General features: G+C 39.9%; 2 protein-coding genes and 1 long non-coding RNA gene across 3 annotated transcripts in view; 1 reads left to right on the forward strand and 2 right to left on the reverse strand.

The window, feature by feature from the left end:
- Positions 1-12,944, reverse strand: part of CPE (carboxypeptidase E) — a 55,718-nt gene extending 42,774 nt beyond the window's left edge. Inside the window, exon 1 of the mRNA XM_014878556.2 lies at positions 12,459-12,944. Within this exon, the coding sequence (XP_014734042.1) occupies positions 12,459-12,741 (283 nt within the window). The 5' untranslated portion in view covers positions 12,742-12,944. The remainder of the gene's footprint in view (positions 1-12,458) is intronic.
- Positions 12,892-22,492, forward strand: LOC148223957 (uncharacterized). The gene is made up of 2 exons (XR_015803171.1): positions 12,892-13,034; positions 19,113-22,492. It is a non-coding gene; the product is annotated as an uncharacterized LOC148223957 (long non-coding RNA).
- MSMO1 (methylsterol monooxygenase 1) lies at positions 19,881-26,614 on the reverse strand. Its single transcript, XM_014878565.2, has 5 exons — positions 26,318-26,614; positions 25,141-25,289; positions 24,208-24,334; positions 22,338-22,492; positions 19,881-20,829 (listed from the first exon to the last, which is right to left on the reverse strand). The coding sequence occupies exons 1-5, from the start codon at positions 26,570-26,572 to the stop codon at positions 20,622-20,624; spliced, it is 894 nt and encodes a 297-aa protein (XP_014734051.1). The 5' UTR covers positions 26,573-26,614; the 3' UTR covers positions 19,881-20,621.
- Positions 26,615-26,909: the final 295 nt, after the last annotated feature.

A 26,909-nucleotide genomic window follows, 5' to 3' on the forward strand; every position in this document is an offset into this window, starting at 1 on the left:
CAAAAACAGAAGTTCATACCTACACTATAAATACTGTATGTTAAATGCCAGCATCTGGAGAACTGAAACAAATGAAATAACGTGAAAGAATGAAGTAGCATCTGGCCAAAATCATCAGCTTCAAAAATTAGTTTTTTAAGCACAAATAATAAAACTGAAAACCAATAAACATCCTCCACCAAGCAGTGCAGGTGGCGAACACCCCAGATCCCCGGGGCCAGTCCCTCCTGATCCTCCCGTACTAATGGAGAAAGAACGGAGAAAGCTACTCCTGGCCCCGCAGGGTCTTTAAGAAGTACTTACTTGGGGGTTTATCTTGGCCAAAGGGCCCACAGTCATGCAGGGGCAGCTTCACAGTCTCTCGGGCTGATTTTAATACTTTTCCATATTGTGGAAGCGTGTGGCATGCCTTGGACGTGTTGTGAGAGTAGGAAGATGCACGGGAGGCTGCACGACATGACAAGGTAATGCTGGAAGACTGCCCGGGGGTAACAGCAGCAAACAGCTCCGAGGCAGTAACATCTGCATCACCATGAGGTGGGTCTTGGGGTGACCTGACACCCAAAACCGTGCCCAAGCTTTGTTTCAGAGAAAACTGAATGACAGCTTTAAAAACAAGCAAGCAAAACAGGGAGCAAACTGACTTGCAAATTAGGAACTGGGGATTGGGAGCAGGCTGGGAATACAAGTTATTTGGCTGTCTTCCTGTGCCCTATATTCATTTTGTTAAAACAGAACTAAGCTGTAAAAACATTAAGCATCAAACATAATCATTCTAAAGCTATTTGAAGGAGTGAGGACATCCACAGCTATGTATTTCTTGGGTCCTGCAGTTGAAGCAAAATTATATGAAGAATTTGTTTTGGCACCAAAGCCAGAGCTCCAGAATAAAAGCTTAAAATCTAAAGATTTGTGGAACAGACCCCATGACCTTGTTTCATTTTATTATTGTACTACACACTTCACACCAATATCCAAGAAATATCAATCACATCAACACCTGAGGACCAGTGTTACACTGCTGCAGAACACTGTTAGAAATGCATCAGTAGTTCCAGAACATCACTAAGCTGAGAATGTAAAAATGCCTATCAAGCTTATGGATAATTATCCAGACTTCAAATTCCATCCAGTTTTAAGTCTAGCCAGGAGAAAAAAGCCTCTAGCTAGTTCTCCTTCTAGCCATTTTCTTTACCATGCCCAGCCTACAGAAAAACCCCACACTGGAACTCAAACTCAGACATGAATATTTTCTGTAATTGATATCTTATTTGGTATCTTATCTTATTATTATCTTTAACTATTTGTATCTGTTTAGGGAAAAAGTCTCGAGAATAATTAAATACTATGATAATAATTATCAAAGAAGAACACAGTGAAAATTTATAAGCATCTGAGGCATCTCAGCACTGCCATATAAGCTCCTTTGGAAGATAACTCCCACTCCAGAGTGGTATTAAGGAAAGCAGATGAAGACTCATTGATATAAATAGATCAGAGATAAGGTTTATCTTAGTCTCTACAAACTGTTTTTCTTATTAAATCCTTTGCTAAAAAATACATTTTCGAAGGTATATAGTCAAACTAAAAGAAAATATTTTTTCTTGAAGGTATGGACTCTGAAGCTAAAGGGGCTCTGTCTGGTTAGACCTTAATTTCTTCATTTAACAGTGCAACATTACAACTTACTTTTCCTTAATACACAATATGATCTTATATTGGTTCAAGCTGGTGGAGCTGTAGTTCCCAAGCAGCTTTGCAGTGAAAAGGCTTATTTTTGGAAAAATGTGTCTGCCTTCACATTCACACCTGAAGAAACATACAAAAAGTGTGTAAATGTGCAGAGAATATTTCAAATATGTGCTGACTGAGTATAAAGCAAACTTCTGAAATTCCTCATACTGCTTCCCAAAGCCCCACTTCATCTCTGTATGAGCTGTGATTTTTCAGGATATTTTTGTGCACAATACAGCTTCTCAAAGACCCTGTAACTCTTGTAGCTTGTCTTACAAACATAAATCAAACCATGCTGGCCAACTCCTTCCATAACAGAACTGCACCTTTAAATACCACTAATGCCAGATGGTCTCAGCATATAAAGCAGCGTGAGACAACATATTAATGCTACTCAAACAAGCAACTTGTGCTAGCAGCAGACCAATGAAATCAGTCTCAGGCTGCTAATCCTATCTGTCTCCATGGCAACATCTATTTCAGACAATTCTTCAATTTTCAAGTCAGATGAGCTTCTTGGCTCCTAAACTTCTCTATTCAGGAGGTGTTCCATTGTCAGGTACTTTTTCATCTTGTATTGGCTACTGTTATAATACAGATTTTATTTTTATCTGGTGCTTCATAGAGTATCAAAGAACAGATGCTCCCCTGTTTCTGTTTATCTACAGGCTTTTCCACTAAAGATTTGTACTGAAAGATTTTCATTGAAGGTTAGCAATATTTATTTTGACTATGGATTTGTTCCCTTAATTGCAACACGGGGAAGCTTTGCAAATATTGATGAATCTGTTGTGACTCTCCCTATCAGCACCAGAAGAAAAGGAAGTGGTTCTTTCTTTATATTTATCTGCTATGAAGGCAGATTTTTAAACAAAACAAAAAACTGTATCTGGAGCAGGCAAATAGGGAGAGAAACTCTTGATGACTCCATTAGTACAGCTAAGTTAACAAAAATATTTGGGCTACTTGCTACTAGGAAAAAATCTGACAGGAAGTAGGTAGGAACTGCCTCTTAAAGGCAGATCAAATGCTGAACCACACGCTATATCTCAAGTACCTGTACGCCAGGTACATGGCACAGCCACACACAAACCGAGCATGGAAGCTGAGAACCTAGGCATGGAGAGCAGAACCTGAGTCAAAGGGAGAGAGTGTTCTTATCCAAAAACACAAAAAATTCCCAGCAGAGACAGGAAAGCAGCCAGCCATCCTTTACCACAAAGTAGCTTTTCCTCTCTATGAAACAACTTCTTATAATTGCAATGTTTAAAATTTAAGCACGTGAAAGCCCAGCCCCCCACACAGTTTTTTTTTCCTGTCCATCCCTCTATGTACTGATGTCACCAAAGAGAAGGAAGACATTTCATCCAGAACGGCATAAAATTGGACCACTCATTCCTTAAGTGCAGGCTACTACAAAATCAGATTCACATTTAGCTTTCTTTTTACAGGGTACACATGCAAGTTGGCTTTAACGTTTAGGATTCATTATTATCATGATTTATAAGCCTTTTGCTTAAATTCAGATGAATAGCTCCCACTGACTTCAGTTTAATTTGTGGATGCTCAGCAGCTGGGTGGGAGGAAAAATTTATACATGGTCTAGTCTTACCAGGTGCAGATCTGACATGGAGAGTCAGCTTAATATAGTCACAAGGCTTCCTTCAAAGTACCATTTTTCAGGTGTGTAAAAAGTGTCTGTTTATGTCTTAGACGCACGTCAATTTTTTGCTTATAGTTCTAGAACTGTGCTTTTGTGCAATAAGCCAAAATGCTGCCAAAGCTGCAAAATATTTGGTTTAGCACAGGAAAAAAAGGTTCATTTTGAATGACCAACGTGCAAGGAATGCACCACTCAAAACAATGAAGGACAACCATGTGTAACTGAAGGACAGTGATGCTAAGTTTGAGGGACCCAAAAATAAAATAAAGTTTTGCAGACAGAAATGTCAGGAGACGAGCATGTGGAAATTCACACATGTATTATCCAGGTATCTCCAATGTGATGATATGGGAAATACAACTATGCAGAAAGTTTTAACCTTTGAAATGTCTCACTGTCCTTTCACTTTCTTTGTATCTTTGAACTTTTAGTTATATTTCTCATAGCAAAGTACTGTATGATTTCTCTTTTGTTTGGAGAACTAATATGACAAACGTCTGGGCCATACTTTCTAGACAACGACCAGATCATTAGACTAGCAAGGATGTCTTTGCCAATAAACTTTGGCCAGTCTGATGTCTCCCCTGATTAAACAACTCTTTTCATTTGGCTTTAAGGCAAATCCATACCTAAGCTTAAGTACTAAAAATGGCATTGAGGTTGTTCTGGCTTTGGGCAGGCTCTGCAGCCAGAACAGTATCTTTGATCATAAATCAGGCAGCTCGCTCTCCACGGCCATGTGCAGCTCCATGCAAAGAATAGGTGTCTCCACAGGACTTTATCTGCAAGCAAACAAAGATGTGAGGTTTTGCTCATAATTCAGTTTGAGCAACTACCAGGAAGCAGCTACTAGCTTATGCAGTTATAAATGTCTTGCTTTGGAAATTAATTAAAAACAAATGTTTACTGCCTTTGAACTGCAAGCCACAGGTTTATGATTCAAGATTCTCTCTTACCTGGCCATCGTAGGTACACAGACACATCTCTAACATACAGCTTCTTATTGGCCCAAACCTCACAGCCCTTTGACAATACCTGCTGCTGTGACAGGAAGGTGTGACCAATGCCAATTCAGATAGCATAGCACCAGCACCGTAAAGCAAACCTCCATTTCAAAGGGAAGAGCACCATGGACCAAGACCTCACTTTTAGTCTAGTGTCCTTTTCCCCAGCAGTGCCCCTGAAAGCAGCAAGAGAGGCAACAACTTCATTATCAGGGGCAGATATTGCACCTCAGCACATACAATCATTTCTTCACAGTTTGGTAGAAATTTTGCTCCACAATCCAAAACCCCAGCATGTGAAGCTGGGACTAGCTTAGTTTCAGCACTGCTGTTGTGCAGAGCTCCTAGCCCATTCCCAGCACACCACCAGCTTTAAACCTATCCTGAGATACAAGCTGTATGGCAGACAAAAGAGCTCCATTTCCTTTCCCACAGCAGATCAAACCTGCCTATTCTGCCACCATTTTACTGATAAGGATTTTTTTTCAACCTTTTCACTACATAGACCCTTGAAGTCTTCATTTAGCCCCAGCATACTAGAAAATAACCTTCATACATAACATCCCATTCCCACCGAATTCATTGAATGCTGGCTTTTGATGTGCACCTTACTGCAAAATGAAGTTTACACCCTTTACTCTGCTCCTTGCAACCCTAGCAATCATTTCATTCACCTTACCCAGAAGCCTTAAAGTACATACCATGATTTTCACTTTTTTTGATTCCACAAAAATTTAAGAGAATTGAGTTACAAGTCTTCCTCACAGTTTAATTCCCAATTCAGTTGGAGGGGAAAAAAACCCAAGAAAATAAAACAGCAAGTCTTTATGGTAATATATGCTTGAGACTTTTGTTTAAAAAGAAAATGTAGACCAAAAAAAGATGTGACATGATGTTTTGGTTTGTTTTTGTTTTTCTTAGGAGGAACATGAATTAAAATAGGTATCAGGACTTAACAAAATACATTAGTCTGCTGAAAAAAACTCGGGGTTCATATACTGTATGTTTTGCAAGACAGAACATCTAGAAGATGATGCATGAAGGCTAGGATTCACCAGATCTTAACCATAAGTTCTTGCACATGTTCCTAAGTCAGTTAGCTCTTCTTACAGTGAGTAGAGGAAACAGACGCTTGCAGTGTAGCCAAGAAGTGTTCCTGCTGACCAGGAAAACGGAGATTACAGCATGAATATGCATGTCCAGTATGCAGGCTTCAAAATCACATGCCATCTTTGAGAAGAGAAATTAGATTTCATGAACACAGAACTAATGTCTATCAAGTTTTAATACTATTTATCAGCTGAGTTTTGCAGCAACTCCACTGTTACAACCAAAAATTTGTGTTTATTCTGAAATCAGAAGACCTCTCTTGTGCTTTTCACCCTCTATGTAATTTAAAGACTTGAGATATCGATTCTCCTGAAAAAAAAATCTCAAACATTTTAATAATGAAGTCACTTTTGATAAATCACACAACAACAACTTACTGGCTTTAATAATACATCTCAGAAAATCTTGGGAAATACTCTATAGGCTTCTGACAAATTCTCTCCAGTTTGTATTATTGTCACCCTAATAAAACATCACTTTAAGGCAAGACAAAGACAAAACAAGTCCCCCTTCTGTTTTCTCTGGGAACTGTTAAGGCGTTCTGAAGGTGTGGGAGGTGATGACAACTCTTCTCTTTGAGAGAAATCAAAGTAATCAACTCTTTCCAAAGGAGTGGGATTGTCAAAAGCAGTCGGGGTCAGATCAACAAACCCTGAATATTCAGCATAGTTAGACTCATTTTAAGCCTGAAAAGTGAAACAATTGCCTTCTGTAGAGTTATGTTTATTCTTAATGGTTACAGGCCTTTTTACCCCAGCTTGTTTACCATGTGTGTTATTCCACTAAATAAAAGATAAAATGCTGAGATGCAGTAGCTGGGATCCACCGTGTTTCCGCAGGTAGCACACAGCCTCTATTAACCCCTTTTTAAAAGTTCTAACAAAAAGGGAAGCCTTTAAATACCTCCGTCGGTGAAGCGATTTGGAGTATCTCGACACAGTGTCTGTGGAGAACTGCAGACTGCCCAGCACAGCTGCCCGGCCACACTTTTCCTGGGAATTTCCATTGACTTCAATGGGAGCGTGAACGGCATTAACAACTAGCTGCCAATGTGACCTGTAAGCGTGTCTGCCTCTCCTCCATTTGCACCACTCCTGCCAGACATTTCTCGCTTTGTATTCTACACCCCTATGTTTAGCTGAACATGAAAACTGAGATAGGATTAAATCAGAGCTATTAAGGAAATATTCTTTAAGAAAGATAAAATTAAGGAAGAAATATCTGTAAGTCTAAAAAAGTGCACTCAGCACGTACATGCAGCCATCTTCATGCTGCTCTACAGCCCTCCTGAGACCTGCACAGCCTACACAGCCTGTGAAGGACACTGAACATCCCACTCCGAATTAAAATCGTCCTGCCAGAAACTACCCCAGGCCAAGTGCTGGCTGGGTGACTTCAAGGGGATACCCTAACCGGCACAAAAACCCATGAGGGATTTTGCTGGAAAGGTAATTACAGCTTCTCAGCCTTCTGTAGAATGCAGGAGGTACGGCCCGCCCCAGAGCTGCACTCCTAGCAGGCGAGTCAGTAGCATATCATATCCCTGACAGTGTTTGATGAGAAAGCCAGAACACCCTCACAAGCTGTGAAAGAAAATATGTTCCTTGAGGCACAAAGGAAAGAGACATTTCAAATGCAGAAGGCTACATGAGGAGTAAGTTCAATGGCGTTTTACTCTGCATTTTCTGTCCATCCATCCCTATAGAGACACCTATAGGTGCCCTGCTCCGGCTCGTGTGGTGCTGCAGGTGCGCAGACAGCAGCTCACCTTTAAAGAGGATTGCAACCCTAAGCCAGGAGAGCAGCTAAACCACTGACAGAACGGGTGAAAGCACAACACGCTCAGCACAGCCTCTCCTGTATTCCTGATACAAAGTGTTCTGCTGACACCGGCCTATTCACAGCCCCTACCTTTATGCAGTGCAGCTGGATGAGCATGAACAAAGTGCACACACATTTAACCAGCAAACAGCCCTGTACCCTTCAACACCTCCCTTCAAAAAGGGAACACTACATGAGTTGCCCGTGATAAAAACTGGTGCTTGCATAAACCTCGAGCACACAAATTAGGCTCACTCTCTAGAGTGAGATTTAACTATCTAGATTTAATAACAAGCTCTTGCCCGATGCAATTTGTATTAATGATTTGCAAATATGGGAAAGATCAACAGGTCCAATCAAAGAGCTCATAAGACTTTTATGTTCAGATTTGGAGCACAAGGAAAAGAAAGATTTAGAAAATCAAGCGCAATGAGCTGTAGATAATGAGGTTAGAACATCTGTATCTGATGACATCACCATAACCAAGAGACGAGCTGTGTGCTTTCTGACATCACCAGTGATACCCCAGCACTGCACCCACTCATCTGAAGCAGGGCAGCCCGTAAGACCCACAGGTGACATCCAGCGGTCTCCCCACTCAGGCTGCCACCGACAGCAGCACGGCTGATTCCTGCCCATGCTGGGCTGAGACCCCAGCAGCCTCCTTCACGTTTGCTCGTTCTTCTTCCTGCTCTCTTTTGAAAAAGAGCAGCACTTGCTCATGGTTCTCTTAAATGGCTGCAGAGTCATTTACATCACAATACGTCAAGAACCCATTAAATGGGTTTTGTGCAACAGTCACGAAGACATTATGAGAAACAATTCTTCTCCCTGTAAATTCATCAGCTTTACTTATTGCAACTTCTTACCAGTGAAAGTACCAGCTGCATGGCTGCTGCCACAGCTGAATACGGGAGCACTTCACCGACAGAATAAAAACCTCTTTGTATCAGCAGACAGATCTTGGATTTCTCCATTCATCAATATAGAGCCATAATTTTCACTTCTCTCTTTGTCACTCTCTAATTATTTTTTCGTAGGAGGAAATGGTTCTGGCACTGCATGGCTGGACTGTGAGAAACTGAGAGCCTCACATCTGGGGGCACTGGAGGGGCTAGTACAGGAGCAGCAATTTGGGAAGCCTAGAAGCTTATTTAGGCTCAGTGCCAGCAGTGACCGACCCAACTCATTTCCTCGCCCTGCCAAGTGGAGTCTTTGATAAAGTGATGGGTCCAAGGATTACTGTAGCTGAGTTGCACCTCATAAAATTGACTGAAATCACACCCACAGGGCCCTGCAAATGTTTCAAGTGACAGCTGCAGTGCTCAATTCACACACGGTGTGCTCCTGCCTCACCACTTCATGATGCTTTGTTGTTTGAAACTGCAAACACTCCTTTCTGTCATTGTGTAGAAAATCAGTTGTCTCACTCAACTATAAATTAACCGTTTCCTTCTATTTGAAGAATTTTTAAAGATGCTTGTGGGGAAAAGGATGAACAATAAAATCATTAACATTCTGTTAAACAGAATATCAGACATCCACAGAAAGACCTATTTCCTCTCTCAGGAGTAGTCGGTATTCTCCTGCACGTGAACTAAGGCAAAGTATTGCTTAGTTTGTCCCAGAAAAAAAAAATTGTGCTTTACCATCAAATGTCCTGTTTTCTCTTGGTCCACCATCAACTTCTCACAACCTCTTTTTCCTCCTTTTATCTGACCTTGCTGTCCACCACCTTCTGTCAACTTTGCCAATTTTTGGTGAGCCCAGGGACAAAGCTGTATTTTCTCATGTAAACAAAGCTACTCCAAAACATTTTGATAGCTTCCAGTCTACATTCATGCAACACCTTCTACACGTAACCACTGACACAGCCTCATTCGAGTCTTCCTCTGCCTTCACTGCCTTATCCTCAGCAACTCAGTGAGGTTTTCTGCCTTGGTATAAAACTTGATCAAGTTTAAATATCTTCATCTCCAGGTTGTGTTTTTCCTTATTCAAGGATTTCTTTTCCATCAGTGATTGCAGGCTCTAATCTCCCATACAAGTGCAGTATCAGCCTACAGGAATTGTTGCCACGATAAAAGCTCAAACAAACATTTAAAAAACCACAAAAAACAACAATTAAAAAAAACCCGCCACAAAATGCACAAAATTACAAATATTAGCCCAAATGCTCTTTGGCATGAAGCAGAGTTGAAGCACAGGTAGTGTGGTGGTCAAGTTTGCAGAAAGACAGCACATTCTCTAAATGTTTAATGCAGCATCAGAAACTTCAGGCACTCTCACGCTTCTGGCATTTATCACGTCCCTGGGAAGAGCTCACTGAAGGCTCAGCTCACAGTGCCCAAGTGACTCATTTGGGTTTCCAAGATTTGCAAAGACACTCGGAATGGTTATGCAAGAAACCAGACTGGCTCATATGAAGTCGTTCTGACTTCCAATGCAGTATCAGGACTTCAAGAAAATCCTCCTAATGAATATTTACCCCAGGAAAAAATGAGGCCTTTATTATTAGTTCCAGTTCCTTTATTCACTGAGGATATTTTCCAGTTGCCTTGGAGGTATAAAGCATATTTCTGAAGTTCTCCTATTTCTCTCATGCAATTTTTTAAAACATTACACATATATTTCAAATTAATTTTCAAAAATAGCTGCTACTCTAAAATTGAAGTGGATTTATATGCTTGCATACAATCAAATGCATTCATACAACACTACACAGCCATACAATACATGTGATTATGCAATGCTTGCATGTATATGCAGTATTTGATTTACTCAGTACAAAGCCTCTTTACTCAGTATAAAGAGTCTTTACTGATGCTCTGCTGACACTTTCCTGATCTATTTTGTCATCAACTTGCTCACTAAGTGAACACAAACATTTTTTTTGTTTCACAGCTGTTCACTAGATGATTCAGGTATCATCCCTGTATACTCATCAGCCTTCTAGAAGCATGAGCTCTCTATTGACTATAAATCTATGAACCACAGCATATATTCTGTTCATACTTCCCTATGTTTAAAAAACAAATCCTGTGACACTCAGGATATCTTGAAGGAATAGATTATGTTCAGAACTTACAACTTTTTGATTGTCCGGGAAAAACGAAAAGTGACTGTATGTATGTATATATGTGGGTCTTTGATTCCATCATTTTTTAATAACAACAGATGACGATGAATCAGATTCTGATCCTGCAAGCTTTACCACACAAAATATCCTCATTCTGGTTGTTGCCCTGGGAATCAAGTATGGATGCTCAGAGTGAGCAGGGTTCCCCCTTCAGGTATAAGCAGAATCAATCTCACATTTCCTGCCAAGGCTGGTACAAGGCTCCACTTCTTTTACTGCACAGCTTAAAAATGCTCCCATAGAAAAATAAACAGTGGTACATTTTACTACACAGTAGAAGAAAGGGCACATTTTAAAGAAGAAAATACCTCTAAGGCAACCATTGGCACAATATATAGGTGCTTAGGCTCTGTGAAAAAGAAGCAAGGGTGGTATTAACACTTTTACAATTCTTGCTAAGGAGCACTATGCATGAGGTCTGCTTTGCTGCCCTTCCCAAAAAGATCCCGTGTTTCTCCCATGCGCTATGCAGAGAGGAGTAGCTCTCCAATTTTAGAGAATTGTTCAGAACCTCACAGAATGAAAGTGAGGACTGAAACAAAACAATGAATTTGCTCTGGTTTAAACCCTGGTTAATCCCCTTCGAAAACCAGCATTTTCAGCATCCACCACTAAAGATTGCCAGGAGTCATCACATTCCCTGGCACGTGATTTGGACATTGCAACATGTGGCATTTTTGTCCATAGGGCTCCCTTAGTAAGGGGTCGAGTACGTTCCAGGAAATGTTTGACACTGTCTATAGCTTGTATGTGGACACAGTCCATAGGAATTTTTCTTTTCTGCAGTTTGTTTTTCATATACTGCTGGATTCCCTTTGGCTTGGGATCAATGACAAACCCTTTCTCACATCACTGACACCAAGAGAAATGTGTCTCCAGGAGAGGGCATAGCCCCATAGTGTGTTTCTCTTTTTGTCCCCTTCAGCTGGCTTGACACAACAGTCACATAAATGAGCTATAGTGACTATTCCGCGGCAGCAGCGCAAAATCCCTACAGTAATAACTGCAATCATTTTAGTGTGCAAATTATACAGCAGCAATAGATTCTTTCTTAGCTTCAGGATCCTCACCCCCTCGTATCAAGATGGCAACACAGCACAAAGAAATTTTTCAAATTTCACGGTATTCCCTACATGTTTTCATTCCAAGACAATGCTTTCCTAGCCTGCCTTCCTCTTACCCCTTATGTCCAATACACAAGTTCTATCTGTAGCCCCAACTTTAAGTCTCTTGAGGATACAAAGCAAGGTTATATTCAGGTCATAAAGCAGAATATAAAGCACTAATTGTATTGGTCAAATCCCAGGAGAGCCACAGAAGCCACACCTCCACCTAAAAGTCAGGACTTCCAGACCTGTGCTGTAACCCAGTGAGGAAAAAATGTGGGGACATGACTGCAGGAGGCTGATGGCTGGGCCAAAGGTACCGAGCAGCTTTCAAAGATAAGTCCTTTCACAAACAGACATTAAGGACGCTATCGATTCTAAAAGCGGAAAAAATGACATGGACACAATCGTAGGTGTAATACAAATGCACGGCATCAATCACATTCCCTTTGATAAAGATGTCCCGAACTCTAAGTACACAGAACCGCGTACCCCGAGGCACCCGTGCCGGCGCCCGCAGCGTGCCGCGGTGGGTGGCACATCCCCGGGGACAGCCTGGCCGTGGCACGCCGCTCCCACGGGCACCTCCTGCCTCACGCCGCTCCCCGGGCGCTGCGGTTCGGGCGGGGAAGGGCGGCCAGCGCCCGCCCTGCCAGCGAACCCGCGCCGGGCGCCCGCTCCGCCCGTTTGACGGGCAATCCAGGCGTTTCTTGCTGCAACGGGCGCTAAACGCACCGGCAGCGGCACAAAGCCCTGCGGACGACGGCCGGCAGCCGGTGCCGCAGCGAGCGTTGCAGGGACAGCGCCCGCGGCGGCCGCGCCCGCCGCCGTTACCTGCGCACAGGTGCGGGCAGCCCGGCCGCGGGCGGCGCCCCCCTTACCGGGCTCGTGTTCGCCAGGCCGGTCCGAGATCTCGATGACCAAGAGCTCCCGGCCCTCGGCGCTGCGCCCCACCGTGTAGATCCTGCTGATGGCGGGGCACTGCAGCCACACGGCCACCAGCGCCTCCCGCAGCTCGGCGTAGCGGTGGTACTCGAAGGAGATGCCCTCCTCGGCGCTCAGCCGCCGCCGCCGGCTGGCGGCCCCCGCCGCCGGCTCTGCCGCGGCCCGGCCGGCAGCGAGCACCGCGCACAGCGCCAGCAGCAGCAGCACCCGCGCCGCCATCCCGCCCGCCTGCTGCTCCGCCAGCGCCGGCGGCACCCAGCGAGGGAGCGAGAGAGGGAAGCAGGGAGCGGGGGGAGCCGGGGGGCGGCGGGGCGGGGCGGACGGGACGGGCCGGGCCGGGCCGCTCCGCCCCGATCCGCGCTCCGAGCGCTCCCGCGGAGGGCGGGCGAGAGCCGCTCAAGCTGCTGTCATCAAACAGCTGCGAAAAAAACGCTGCGAGAATCCGGGTGCGCGTTCGCCGCACCGCCTCATCATTTGATGCGGTCCCAGCGGGTTAGCCCAGTGCCACAAAGGTAAAGTAACAGAGCGCTCCATGAATGATTCAGTGCTATTGCAGGGCAACACAAACGCCTTTGATTGACAGGGAGAACTATAAACCGTCATCTGCAAGGTCGCTTTGCTCCTCATTTATAAGGCGTCTTTGCTGCATCACAAAAAGGAAAGGATAAAGCAAGTCTTAGTTTCTGATACCGACAGGAATTACAGAGCACACCCCAGTCTGTTCAAAGCAAATGCCCGTGTGAAGAGTCATTCACCGTATATTAATAAATCAGTTTCTTTTAGACCTCAGATACCACAGGACTTCTTTTCAACTTGTCTTCATAGGTATAGCTGTTTAGATTATGTTGAAACAGCCTGTAAAGGACGAGTTCTAGAAGCAAAAGGCAAAATGCTAAAGAGCAACTTCCATTTCGGGTTGTTGATTTGGCCTTTGGGGGATTTTTTTGCTTGCATTATTTATTTATTTATTTATTTATTTATTTATTTATTAAAGACATAAAGACTTACTGAAAAATTTTAGAGAGTCAAAATTTTGGAAAGTGCACATCCAATTAATCCTTCTACAAACCTACAAACAGAATTTCGTCCTCAATAATTTAAAGTATGTTTATTCTAATCTTCCAAATTAAAAGGGTGAGCCTGTTTAACACCTCCCTCTATCACCAATTAATACTGATTCAATTTTCAGGAAGATTTTTTCATAATCTTTGGTGATATTATGGATCTTTTCCAAAATTGTGGGTGCCCACTTCAAATAAGGTGATAATGGACACAATCTCTTCTAGGAGAATGTTTTCACTTACCTTTGGTGGTGTACCAGCTCAGAAAGTGACCCAGCATCTGAAACACAGACCTAAATGTACAATTTTATACATAAATACTTGAATATCTGTCTCTATTTACCTATATTCATTACCTATACTTGTTACCTTCCAGGACCCTGAATGTCAGTCCTGAATTATTTGATGTGTTTCTTCATAGCAAGAACCAAAGTTCAGTCCTTCCAGTTCTCACCATCTTTCAAAGCCAACTGGGTTCAGAAGCTGCCCTGCCCAGTTTAATTCCAGGCTTACAAGTAGGTAACCACATGCAAAGGCACCTTCAGAGCACTTTTTGGAGCCTTCAACTCTTCATTCTTACTGCTAGAAAACTTCTGGAGATGCCTGGCATAGCATATCCCATTAGCTCTGAGGTTATCACAACACTAATTGGCGCTAAGTGTTTTGTAAAGACTTGGACATAGAGAGACTCATTGATACGGTGTTTTCTCTGACCAAGATCGCTGTTTGAATTTAAGATCACAAAAAGGGTCTCTCTGTCTCTGACTTCTCCCCTTCCTAACAGCATTAATTGGACTACATTTAAAAAATTTGTTTAAGACATCACACTGCTTTAGAACTAGGTGCAACACGTGCAGCTCTCAGTGCTCCAAATGGAACTGCAAGTAATGGTAGCTGACCTGGCATCTAAAAGATTCACATTCTTTAGCAGTGCTGGCTGCACTCATCACAGGCTAAATATTCCTTTTCTTCTTCATCACTTTTCCTTGCACTCAATATAAAAAATAAACAAATCTGCTGATGCTGATTACATTACCATTTTCTGGGAGAACTTTCTGATCCAAAAAGCCTCCCTTTTGTTCTTTGTAGGAACTGTCATTGTCTTCTCTTCTAATTTAATTGACCAAAATAAATCACTAAAAGATACAAGTAGGCTGGGAAATCATCTTTTTATTTTCATCTCCTCAAGCAGTGAATTATTATTACACTACATATAAGTAGTCTCATACCTAGATCTGAATGGATTTACTTCTGTTTTCATACTTATCCACCCTCACTCTTAAAAAACTTAAGACAATGTGTACTTATAAAAACACATGCATATCTTGTGTAAAGCAGGGTGGTTTATATACTATGAAATATTTGAGCTCACACATACTAATTTATTTTTAATAAGGGATTAAAAAACAATGTTTAAATTCTCAGACAGCATAGGAGCATATGCATAACTGAGTAGGAGGAATAAATTGATGTCTTCCTTTGTATCTTATCCTTCCTCCTATTTTCCATAATTCAGGGATGATTATCTTCAAAGGCCAAATTTCCTTGTAATATAGAAAACATTTTGGCACTTGCTTTAGTCTCAGAGGAATGCTCCAACCTCAAGGGCATTCCCAGCTTATAAGCATAACCAGGCACCTGGGCATGGCCTTGTAAGCTGATAATACTAAGGAGGGCACTGAGAAGAGCACAGGTGCTCCAGGAAACCTACTGATCAGCAGATTTTAAATCTGCTTTACCTGTCTCTTGTATCTGAACATGGTATTTACAAAAAATTCATTAACATTTCCAACAGTACTTATTTCTAGACAAATCTACACGTACACAAAACATACAGGTAACACTCATATATATTTACAGATTACTTCATTCCTTTGGCGAAAGAGAATTTGCTGATTCAAATTTTCCAATACTTCTGACCTGCCTGAATCTGTCTTTTTCAGCAAATCATTATTCACCAGGATGCATATATTTAAAAAAAACCCCACACTCACAGAATTTTTCTTACAAGACTTACAAGTCTTTGCACAATTTTTTGTGTGATGAGACAAAAAGGCTAAAGCAACTATTTTCTTTTACTATTCAGAAAGATAACCCTAAATCTATGTCCATCACAAACAACTGAAGTACATACAGAACGTCAGAAATCCTAAAAACCCACTATGATGGAGAGCAGATATTTACATTATTAAAAACAAACTACTGCTAATACGTACACCATGGAAACACTAAACTTCTCTGGTTTATATTTGGAAAGAAGTTTTAATCCTGGAATAAAACAACTGCAATCAATTTAAAAGAGAGAACAGTTGATTTCAGCATTGACATACCAGGCAAGGAGATAGAGACAACTGTAACTGTAAGAAGATTTTACAAAACTTACCAGAGCGCTGATAATATTCCCATATACTACACCTGACAGCTGTGGTCACTTGAAGTTGTGTCTTCAAGACAGAAGCATCTATTACCAACCTTCAAAATTTCTTGCACAACTCAGTGGCTCTATTTCTTGGATAAACTTGCACAACAGTGTTGAGATGTAGGAAGTTGAAGTTTTTCCAGTAACTTGAGAAGGTGATAAATGTAAGGCAGGGCAAAAGAAATACCACCACCACCAAAAAATTTAATAATAAAAATACAGGCAAGTCACTTATGCAGGAGGTTACAGAAAGGGAGAGGGGGAAAAAAACACACCCACCTTCTAAATTGTTTTCTGCAAGACCACCTTATCTTTTATTGTCTCTAGCTGTTAGATGACTCACACGTTACTGAAACCCAACCCTAACAGATTTTTAGAACTGCTGGTGACCCTCCTATATATGTAACAATTCTGCATCGATACACAGACTGGAACTTCAATTTCATACAAAATGTATTTGACATTTGCACCTACACAAATGGCAGTGACTTATTGCTGCCTCTTGATCAAGTTTGCAGGACTAGTAACTGCTCCTAGGGTGATGCTAGGTCCTGGATATTGTGGAATGCAGTTTCTGAGAGATGCTATGGCCGGGCTATGGTGCCAAGTACTCATACAGAGAAACTGCCATGCAGGATCATTGTGGGGGTTCTAAAAAGTGGCTGATAGGGCTTTTTAAAAGTGGTGAATCATGATCTTAGAGGAGCTTTCTTCTGGTCTTCCACAGGGACTGGTATTTCAAGTCCAAAGATTAATTTATTCAGTGATTACATAAATGTGAATCATAACTGATTAAAATGTGTGGATGACAAAGAATGGTGAATAATAAGGATATAGCAGGTCTGGAATGTGATTTACTTAGTAAGTCAAGCACATTTCAAAGTTTCAGAGGAGCAAAATGTGAATTACACTTAAGAACACAAAATATAAAACACAGATGACAGTCTGGCAAGCAGCACTGCCAGAAGCATCGAGAGATCACTAAAGATAGATAATTACTGTATTTTTCTGTGCAATGCTTAGACAGAAAAGTAATGATTAAGTCGGAGTATGCGATTTTATCACAAGGTAGTCTTAGAGAGAACAGCCTGGACACACAGTTCTGACATCTACAGCTGAAACAAGACTGAAAATTCAGAGACAAGCCACAGAAGTGATTTGAGCAACAGAGGGAACGCCTTACCCTGGAGGACAATACAATCTGTTGAGCTGGTGAAAAATAAATCGAAAAGTGATTTGACTACTGTGTTTACTACCTTCACAGACAGAAAATTATAGCAAGAACTAATGACACAAAGTTGCCTTCTCTCTGGACCTGCCAGTTACAGATGTGCCAGAGGGGTGCAGCTGCCACAGCAAGAGCAGCAACCATAATAGGGTGGAAATTTGGAGGCAATTAACCAGACACTGTTGTTAACAATAATTATCAGTAGCCATAATGAAAGTTTCAATAACAACAACAAAAATGAACATCAAAAATATAGAAACATATCACAGTTCAAAAAATATTATAAAACATGCAGCATAACTGAGGAAAATAAATGAAGTAATAAAATATAATCATAGTATCAATCAATATTAATATTTGCTGGCATGCTGTGCTGTAGTGTAAAATAAACCACCTTATTTTGTATTTCACATCAGCTGCCAAAAGCAGTTGATTATTTTGCAATCCCAATCATTATAGTTTATAATACTTTTCAAGTTTCCATGGGGTTTTTTGACATTAACTCCAAGAAATTAATTTACATAGGACTTAATTATTGTCATATCCTAAGGGACTGTAGAAACTGTTATTTCCCACAGATGTGCTTTAATTAAACTAAACTGGACTTTTAGGAAAAGATAATGTAGAGGGAAGTGTTCCTCCCTTATTTATTCCCCTGTCCTACTGTATTTAAGAGTTAAATCTGTCCCCTCGTTGAAAAAGATAAAACTGATTGTGCAAGGTTTTGGTGTGCATTGTGAAGACCCAGAACTGTTAACTGTTAAAGTATGTTTATCTTTTTTCACTCTTGCACAAAAACCTTTTTGTATTCACATCTGTACATACTCTATAGCCTCTCTCACAAAACATGGGAGGAAAAAAAATCAGTAAAGTCTTATTTAAGAAAGACCTACAATCTAAAAAATGGAATTTCCTAACACAATTCTTAATTTGCATAAAAGACACAAAGTAATGAGGTAGGTCATTTACTCGCCAGCATCACATTCAGTAATAAAGACTGGGTCCTACATTTGAAAAAGCAGTGAGGTGGTGGTAAAATGCAGGTCCATCTGAGTCCTGAAGAAAACAAGCCTGTGGTTTTCAAATGCAAGCTCCTGTTGAGAGGTCCAGCAGGCACATTTTTTTTCCACAAAAAAATAAAATTTATAAAACACAGCTTGCATAATTCTCTAGGGATTTGTTAAAGAAAGAGGATCAAAAGCAATGATGTGATCACTGTACACTAAGGATGCACATAAAATAACAAAAAACTAAAATAGCAATGGGTGTCAGAAAAACATGGATTCAACTAATTTTAAAAGGTCCAAAACCCCCCTGCACACTTCCCCAAATGATAAAATGTTAAAATTGCATTCTTTATCTTTATTTTTAAACCTCTTGAAGAATGCAATATAATTACAACTTTGTAAGTCAATCCCATCGTTTTTAGCACTCAGCTGCAGCTTTCCAGTAGCTGAGGAGAGACCAAGCTTTTACAAATACTTTTACTGGAATATTTAAGCAAGTGGCTCTCAGTTGTGCATAATTTTGCAGCAGAGTGAGCAGAGGCATAAGCCAGCAGGCTGAGAACAGATGAATAGAATGATGTTCACAGGGAAAAGCTGAAGCTCTGAAAGCTCCTTGTATTTTCAGGCTAATGCTTCAGTCAAATAAAGCAAAGTATAGCTGCAGCTGAAGGATGGGAGTGGGAGTTGGCAAAGCAGAGGATAATGGCCATCTTTGAAAGCTGATTAAAGAGGATGCTTCAACCATGCAGAGTTCAGGCAGGCAGTGCATATGGATTCAGCAGAGCTTAAGTACCAGTCCTCGCTAAAAACAATACAGAGATTTCAGCTTCTGTTAATTTGCCATAGTCAAATGTATTTTTTTTACTTCTTTTTAGAGGGAACGGGAAGAATATTGAATTTCAACAGAGATACAGATAAAGAAGTAAAAGCTTCCACAAAACACATACAGAAGAGGAATCTGAACTACTTCCACGTGTCAAGTAACATTTGAGTCATTCTGCATGTCATTAATACCTTACTTTTTGTTAGAAGCCCGATCTCATCTGCACTTTCACTGGATTTTCTGTTTTGACAGTTATACTAGATTGCATGTGAAGCATCACTAAAATTCAGGTGTGGTCCTGAGTATGAAAAACATTGTAGTCCTTTAAGGGACTTGAGTAGATGAAGTGGTATTTGAAGTCTGAAGAGCAGCTGACAAGATAGTACAAAGTGGAAGATCTTTTGAGGGTTTAAACCCTTCTCAAATACTTCACTGTTATTTCCTGTGCAACAGACAAATACTTATAGTACATTCAAAAATATTAGACTACTGCATCTGTGACTAGTGCAAGTCAAGTAGTAGATTTTGAGATTCTAGCTTGCAATCAAGCTGAAGCCTGAGAATGCACCCATCCCAAAAGATGTTGCTGCATTGAGCAGTTATGTATCCAAGTCCTTCAAAACAAAAACCAGCAGAATTTACATGTTCTGTTTCCATTTCTTACTGCTGGTTCTGTAAGTAGTTTAACAGATGTCACTGCTGCAAACCATCCCAACAAATAATGCTTCTTCATTGAAGAGATGAAGAGTAAGACCATATATCCTATATGGTTTTATCACAGCTTTGTGTTTAAAAGCACATGAAAAGTATAATACACATATCAAACCAAACCACGTTTATTTCATCAGTCACAAGTGCAAATATAGCAACAAGTCAGATCAGCAAATTACAACACATAGAGAAGAATGTAATGTAAATGCTAAGTACACTGACAGATCAACTTCAAGAGAGCAGCAAAAAACAGTGTCTTCAAATAAAAACTTCTATTCTTTTTACCTGTTATCTAAAATAACATAATAAATCTAGATCAGGAATGTCTCTGATAACTCATGTTTAGCCAGGTATTCTGTTATTAGCAGTTCACATTATCCAGTGTGCAAAAGACCTGTCCAAGCTTCCTAGTAACAGACATTTTGGTTTTAAGCAACTTTTACCCAATATTTAAATAATACAGTGCTGATGCTTGTTAATAACTTCTGCTATTTGATATTATAAATTTAAGAATATATCTTTAAAAAAACTAAGACCAACTTCAATGTACATACATAATTCTACCTGGATCCAAAAATGGGCAACATTATAGATAAAACTGATTTTTTTCTTGTCAAAAAAAAGAAAAGATAGACAGAAGTCATCTCTGTTTTTTTCCATCATCTTTAAATCTGTAGTTAAAATATATGCAGTACTTATGTACAAAATAGAAAACATTCCCATTAGAAAGATACTGAAGTTCAATTAGCTGTTTTTCCCTACCTCTTAGCCAGGGAACAAGATTTATGCTAAACATCCAATCATTATTTTGCTTTACAGAAAAGCAAAAGTTGACTTTTAAACTGGAAATTTAGTTAGCCTTCTTCTTTGTTATGCACTGTTTCTTCTTCTCTTTTTCTTGATAGGCAATGAATTGAGAGTCTGTACCAAACAGTCTGTCCCACCACGTGAAGGTCGAGGCGTAGTTGCCAATAAAGTTCATGTGATGGAAATCATGGAAACGGGCCCCAGCATAGAAAGGCACCAAATGGAGAGGGTTCAGAGGGACATCGTAGCCACTAGAGGGCAGAAAAACAAAGAAAAGCCACTAGGGTAAGGATTTTTCTGAGACATAAACAACAAAATATAGACACTACCTTGTCATTTTTAAGAAAGAAAATATTTTATAGTATTCTAAGAAAAATATTTTGTAGTATTCTAATATTTTATAGTATTACCTAAGGTAATCACTATGATACTGACTTAACATGAAAACAAGTTTCCTCCACTCCTAGCCAAATGACTGTAAATTATTCCAATGGCTTTGGCACTTGCTTTTCTGCTCAGTTTACTAGGCAATTTGCAAAAAAAAATTTAGGCAGGTCACTTAAAAAAAAAAAATCACAGTGGCTGCCTTCCTTCTGGCTTAGCAGTATTAACTAAGAGTGACTTTAGGAAGGAGGAACAAGAAGTAACATTCAGTACAAGCTATGGCCATCAGCACAGCAGCTCATCAGAGAGCATCTCAAGTAAACAATCATTGTATGCCTACTCTTATTTTCTGCTTACTGCAAGTTCTTCAAATATTTAAAATCCAAATATATGATAAAAGTAAGATTAAAAGCAGAACAGCATGCTCTAGAGGGATTCCAACTCCTTTGCTTAGGAGTGCTGGAAAGCCTCTTACCACCACCTAGTGGGGACAGTGCAAGGCAATTAATTATAAAACCCCTCATCCGGAGAACAAACTAAAATGATGATTATAAGATTATAATAGGAAATTCGTATTTTGTATCAATGAGTTTATGGTATGTCACAATATATACTTTGGGAAGTCCACAAGAAAAACATGACTAAACCTAGAACGCTTTATACCATTATATTCCACTGAAACACCTGACACTCAACTTGCAATAAGACACTATCTGTTTCATAATACATTTACAAATACTAATACAAGGTATTAGTACTATAATTTCAGAGAAAACCTCTTAGTGGCCCTGCCTCTTGAACACAGGAACTCATTCATTTATAGATGAACTAAACTAAGCCTATTGGGTTTGCCAGATTTGAAATAAGTCAGTTCTACTACAGAGACAAGAAGTCTTGTCTTTTTTATTCACAAGAAATAAACAAAAGAAATTTATGTATTTGTTTTAAAGAGAGTCAGTGGTCAAAGAGCATAAAGTTTCTCTTGAGCAAGAATAAAAGTCTGACAAAATATTAAACAGAAAGAACTCTTGGCTGGATTATCACCTTTTGTAATTGATTTTTGGTGTTCCAACATGCATAAGACCACTTGCACACCAAATATCAATAGCCAGACATCCTAATCAGGTGCCTAGCTTCTCTCCTTGAGATGCTCTAGCTGATACTCCACACTCTTTGAATCAGCAAGACCTGCTGCTAACACTACCTCAAAACAGAAAAGAGTGGTAACTCCCCAGGTTGTCTCATTCTTTGTAAGACACAGAAAAGCATTCTAGTGCAAAATCAAAAGTATCTTTCAGTGACAGAGACAGGTGAGTTTGAGACGGACGTAAGGGCCAGAGAAAAAACAATTATTAAAACGCAATGAGCATCTCACCTGTGTACATCAATGGTTTCCATCAAGCGACAGATCACCCATGCCCACAGAAGAACCACATGGTTACAGAAAATAACAATTCCAATAAAAAAGCCAGCTCCAAGGATGAGCGTTTCCAGAGGATGTGCATATTCTGCTTGCATTCCAAATGGAGACTAGAAAGACATAACAGAGGGAACAGTCACCATTTTCAGTTTTATGTACTCCCAAATCAGAAGCACCATTTTGCAATACTCTCCCTTTCCCATTACCTCACAAGACTACAACAGGACAAACGAAACAATGTTGTTGGCAAAGGGAATGGTATGATGGAGCATGGACCATAAAACACGTATTTAGCTCCTCTTTGGAGAAACAGTATTCCAAGGTCATAAGGATTATCACTCTATTAGTGATAACAAACACTTCACTACTAGTTGAAAAATTGAAAACTTTTATTTAGGCTTACCATCACCCCAGGTCAAAGCATTATTTCAGGAATATTAAAAGTGTTTGCAAGCTCCTATCAGCTTTGCTATACATCCAATCTTGGAAGCAGAAGAAAGAAGGAAGCCAAAATACTCTCAGAAGCAGGACTTTATTATCAAAATAAAAATTAAAAATGTCTTATCTTTGACCATTTTTAAAAATAAATTTGTAGCCCTCAAATGTTATTTTGAGATTGACATAAAACATTTTCTCTCATATACATATACATACACACACCAGTCATTCCTACACTTGGTTTAGCAAAAACAGACATTCCAAAAAGTTTTAAATTATAGAACACCATATACAGAGAACAGTTTAAAAATTTTAACCTAATGCTGAAGGTTATAAATAAGATCATCAGGAAAAAATGAAGTCCACTGTGTCTTAAGGGATACTTTAAAAACATCTCTTTTTACTGTCAGGAAAAGTTTTTAGTGAAACAACCATTAGGCTACAGATCACTTCTGTGAGAACTGCTAACCACTCTTATAAATAATGGCCAAAAGCTGCTCCAGCTAGAGACCTGAGGGGCTGCCAAGAGCAAGAAGAAGAGAGCAGCTGCTGCTGCAGATGTCTGTACATATGCATGCATCAATCCACATCAAGCTCCTCTATTGTTGGCAGCATGCATAGAACACCCCTGACCCAGCAGCTTGCAGTTTCCTTTTGCACAGTCTAGGTTATACACAGCAGCACAGAAATGCATAGCACTGACTCCTGTGCTCCACAGGCAGTGCCACCTAAACACAGCAATATCATCTACAAAGTGCAGGCACTGCTGGATCCTACCTGGCTCCAGCCAAGTGTGGCTCATTGCCTGCTGCTCAATGTCAGCTTCAACACCACTGAATGAAGAACCACCCAAAATGTGTGCTCTCCATATATCTGTTTATTTGAATTGCATAATGGGCTATTCTAATTCCAGAGGCCTTCATCCAGAGTTGTAATCCCTTCCTTGAATCAAGTACATGATGCACACACCCGGGTTGTGCAAGAGCTGCCTGTCTGATCATGTTCTCGGGATTCACATGCTCTGGATAGCAGCCCATGTGGTGGGGAACTGATGAACAACCAAATCCAGACATCTACTGTTTCCCTTTCCCTAGCAGTGAGACCTATATGCGCATTTTTAAAAGTCTGCTTCACCTTGCTCATAGATATGATCAAATTTTAGCAAGAGTGTGATCTTTCATTTCACTGAAATGAAATCAAATTACAGGAGGTATTTTCAGAAACGAGACCAATGACTGTTCTTGACAAACTGCCCAAGAAAAGGCATCTAACCACACTGTCAAAGGAATACAAAATTCTTAGGTCTTTCAAATAAGATGTTTAAGTAAGTTCTATGAAACATATACCAAAAAGCTATTATTAAAGAAAAAAATCAAGTAATACATACAACAAACTCATGGTGAACCTTATGGATATACTTGTATATTCTCTTGTGATGCAGCAATCTGTGCAGAAAATAGTGCCAGGCATCCTCAATCACTGCACATCCAAAACACTGGGCAACCAGAACATACCTTGAAAAAGCAGAAGATCTATTAGTTATAGAAAATACTAGCAGACATATGTTCCTGAAAGAAAAAAGAGTTTATATGCTAATAATGGTCAGAAATGTTTATAGCTCATCTGTTGATATGCTGAAGTGAGTTAGCACATGTTAACTCACAGTTAGTGTAACAAGCTGTCATTTCAATATTACAAATGCAGTCTACAGAGAACAACCAGACTGTGTGAGATCTTGATAAAAAACATAGAGCTGCTTCAGCCATCTACACCAGAGAACAAACAGCTCTCCAAGAAAGACGACCTTCTGTGATAAAAAACTTCTGTTGGTATGTGGGGTGGGGAAGGAGGGGGCACTTATAGCTAAATCCAGCTTTGTTGAAAAAACCATCAGCTGAGTGGAAGAAAAGAAGACTGTGAAGGTGGTACATTCTCTCCTTTGAGGAACACTCTACCGCTATGACATAAAACAAGGTGGAAGGTAGAGACACTTAGGAGGAAGAAAAAAATTTAGATAAATAAAACCCCCAGAAAGTCCAACATTTGACCCACTCCACCAGGAATCTTGCTTTGCTTCCATAAACTCCCTCCTAATCCCCCCTCTCTCCTAAAGATTAGAACAGCTTGAGGCCATTTAAAGAAATTTACAAAATTCTAATTAGCTCTTACAGCAGCTAAGCATGAAATGAAGGATGATCAACAAACACAGTTTGCATTGCAAAAAAATTACTTTATATTAGAGTTGACAACACTAATTGTTGAATATTCTGCCTCCATCTGTATGTAACTCAGCATCACCGTATCAGAAAAATCTACGCACCATCTCGGCATCTCTTCCCACCCATACGGGATGTTAAAATACTCCGTGAAGTAATAGGTACCACAAATCAGGGGAAGCTGAATGAAGAAGTGATTGAAGAGGAGGGTTTTGAAACACTTCCATTGTTTTTCCCATGTTTCTGGTTTATCCTAAAATGAAGCAAAAATAATTGATTGTATTACATGTTTCTATTGCACGCAAGTGAAGTGCTCCAAAAATTCACTTGGAGTCAGTTTAATTTCGCCTTGGAAGACAGCTAACATGCCTTCCACTAATACAGATTAACTCAGGCAGCACAAATAACATAGGATTGAATTCAGTTTTATCAAAAACTCTTTTTTCTAGGCTAGTGTTTTAAGATAAGCCGTCTTGTCAGCCACGTTTGCTTTTTCAGTGTTTATAGTTAGCAGGAACACTTCATACTCAACAGTTTAACACAATCCAAGTTTGCTTTCCTTCTTCACACCACAAAATGCATTTCCATTACTAAAATGATACAAAGAGAGGCTGAAGAGACAGGTTTGTAAAGAAATAACTGTCTTGAAAACATTTAGCTTTTGCAGGGAGACATTCCACCAACTACTGCAATAAATTCAGAAGCCGGTGTTATTAATTTCTAATTCAAATTATAGTGAACTAGGGGAAAACAATGATCTTTAGATACTGGATGGGCCTTTGCCTCCAATTAGGAGTGTGCAATCCATCCAGGATTATTCTTCTTTATTGTTAAAATATTTCAAAATCCTTTCAAGAGGATGTGATAGAGCTACTTTGACGAAGAGCACTGCTATTAAATAAGCACACCATGTAATTATTTTGTACTACTAAGATACACCTCTAAGACCAGATGCCAGAATTCTATTCACCTTCAGTTCTGATATAAAAACTATGTATATAAAATTTTATTAACAGTAAGACTGGCGCACGCTTTCCTCTCTATAGCACCATGGTGAAAAGCATCACCCTTCCTCAGGGAAATAAAACCTCCTTTTTTTCCCCCCAAACCCACTTGTCTTTCTCTCCTCATACACAGAGTAATTTTACTTTGTTGTTTCCAGGATGTCCAAGTGACAGATGTAATGGAACCATATACACTGAGAACCAGGATACTGTGATTATATGCTCTGCCTGATATGTTCAAAGACAAGTCAGTGTATACTTTATAACTTTCTCTTACCTGTTGAATTTTATACTTTTGCATGTATGGTATAAACTGAAAGATAAATCCTGGTACGCAGAGCAAAAAGTATGCAACTTCATGAACTAGAAGTGATCCCCATGTTGCAATCTGGAACTTTGTGTAGTTATCCAGCATGTAATTCCAGGCATTTTTAAATGGTTGCTGCAGGGGATTGTCGGGTAAGAAAGAGTCTATATATTCCACTGCCAGATAAGCAGAGCTCAAGATATTAACGCTGTCATTCATGGCCATGGTTCAATCATAAAACATCACAATTACAGTTCTTCTGCAGTTGTCTGTAAGTAACCTGCAAATTTTGAGAAAATTTCCATAAACAGAAGTTAATTTTCAGAGAAAAAAAAACATTACACGATAATAGTCATTACCTAGTTTCAAAGTAAAAGCTGAAAAAGGACAGGAAAGATCGATTCTCTTTATACAGAATAGCCTAAAAGAACAAAGCTTTAGATTGGTTTGAGAGGCAACCAGCTCACAGGTTTTGAGATCATATCAAGGGAGCAAAAGGATAACAAAGTATTAATCACTAGCCAAATTTATTTCAAGGCTTTTTCAGGATAATTGTATTCTG

Source organism: Sturnus vulgaris, chromosome 4 (genome assembly GCF_052056855.1).
Source record: "Sturnus vulgaris isolate bStuVul1 chromosome 4, bStuVul1.hap1, whole genome shotgun sequence".
Taxonomy (NCBI): Eukaryota; Metazoa; Chordata; class Aves; order Passeriformes; family Sturnidae; genus Sturnus; species Sturnus vulgaris.

What these genes read in the sequence shown, in the direction of transcription:
- MSMO1 (XM_014878565.2), bottom strand. Translation starts at nt 26,572, where the DNA reads ATGGCCATGAATGACAGCGTTAATATCTTGAGCTCTGCTTATCTGGCA. An exon ending in TGGGAAGAGATGCCGAGATG is followed by an intron (nt 24,335 to 25,140) that starts GTGCGTAGATTT and finishes TGCTTTTTCAAG; the next exon opens with GTATGTTCTGGTTGCCCAGT. An exon ending in GAAACCATTGATGTACACAG is followed by an intron (nt 20,830 to 22,337) that starts GTGAGATGCTCA and finishes TCTGCCCTCTAG; the next exon opens with TGGCTACGATGTCCCTCTGA.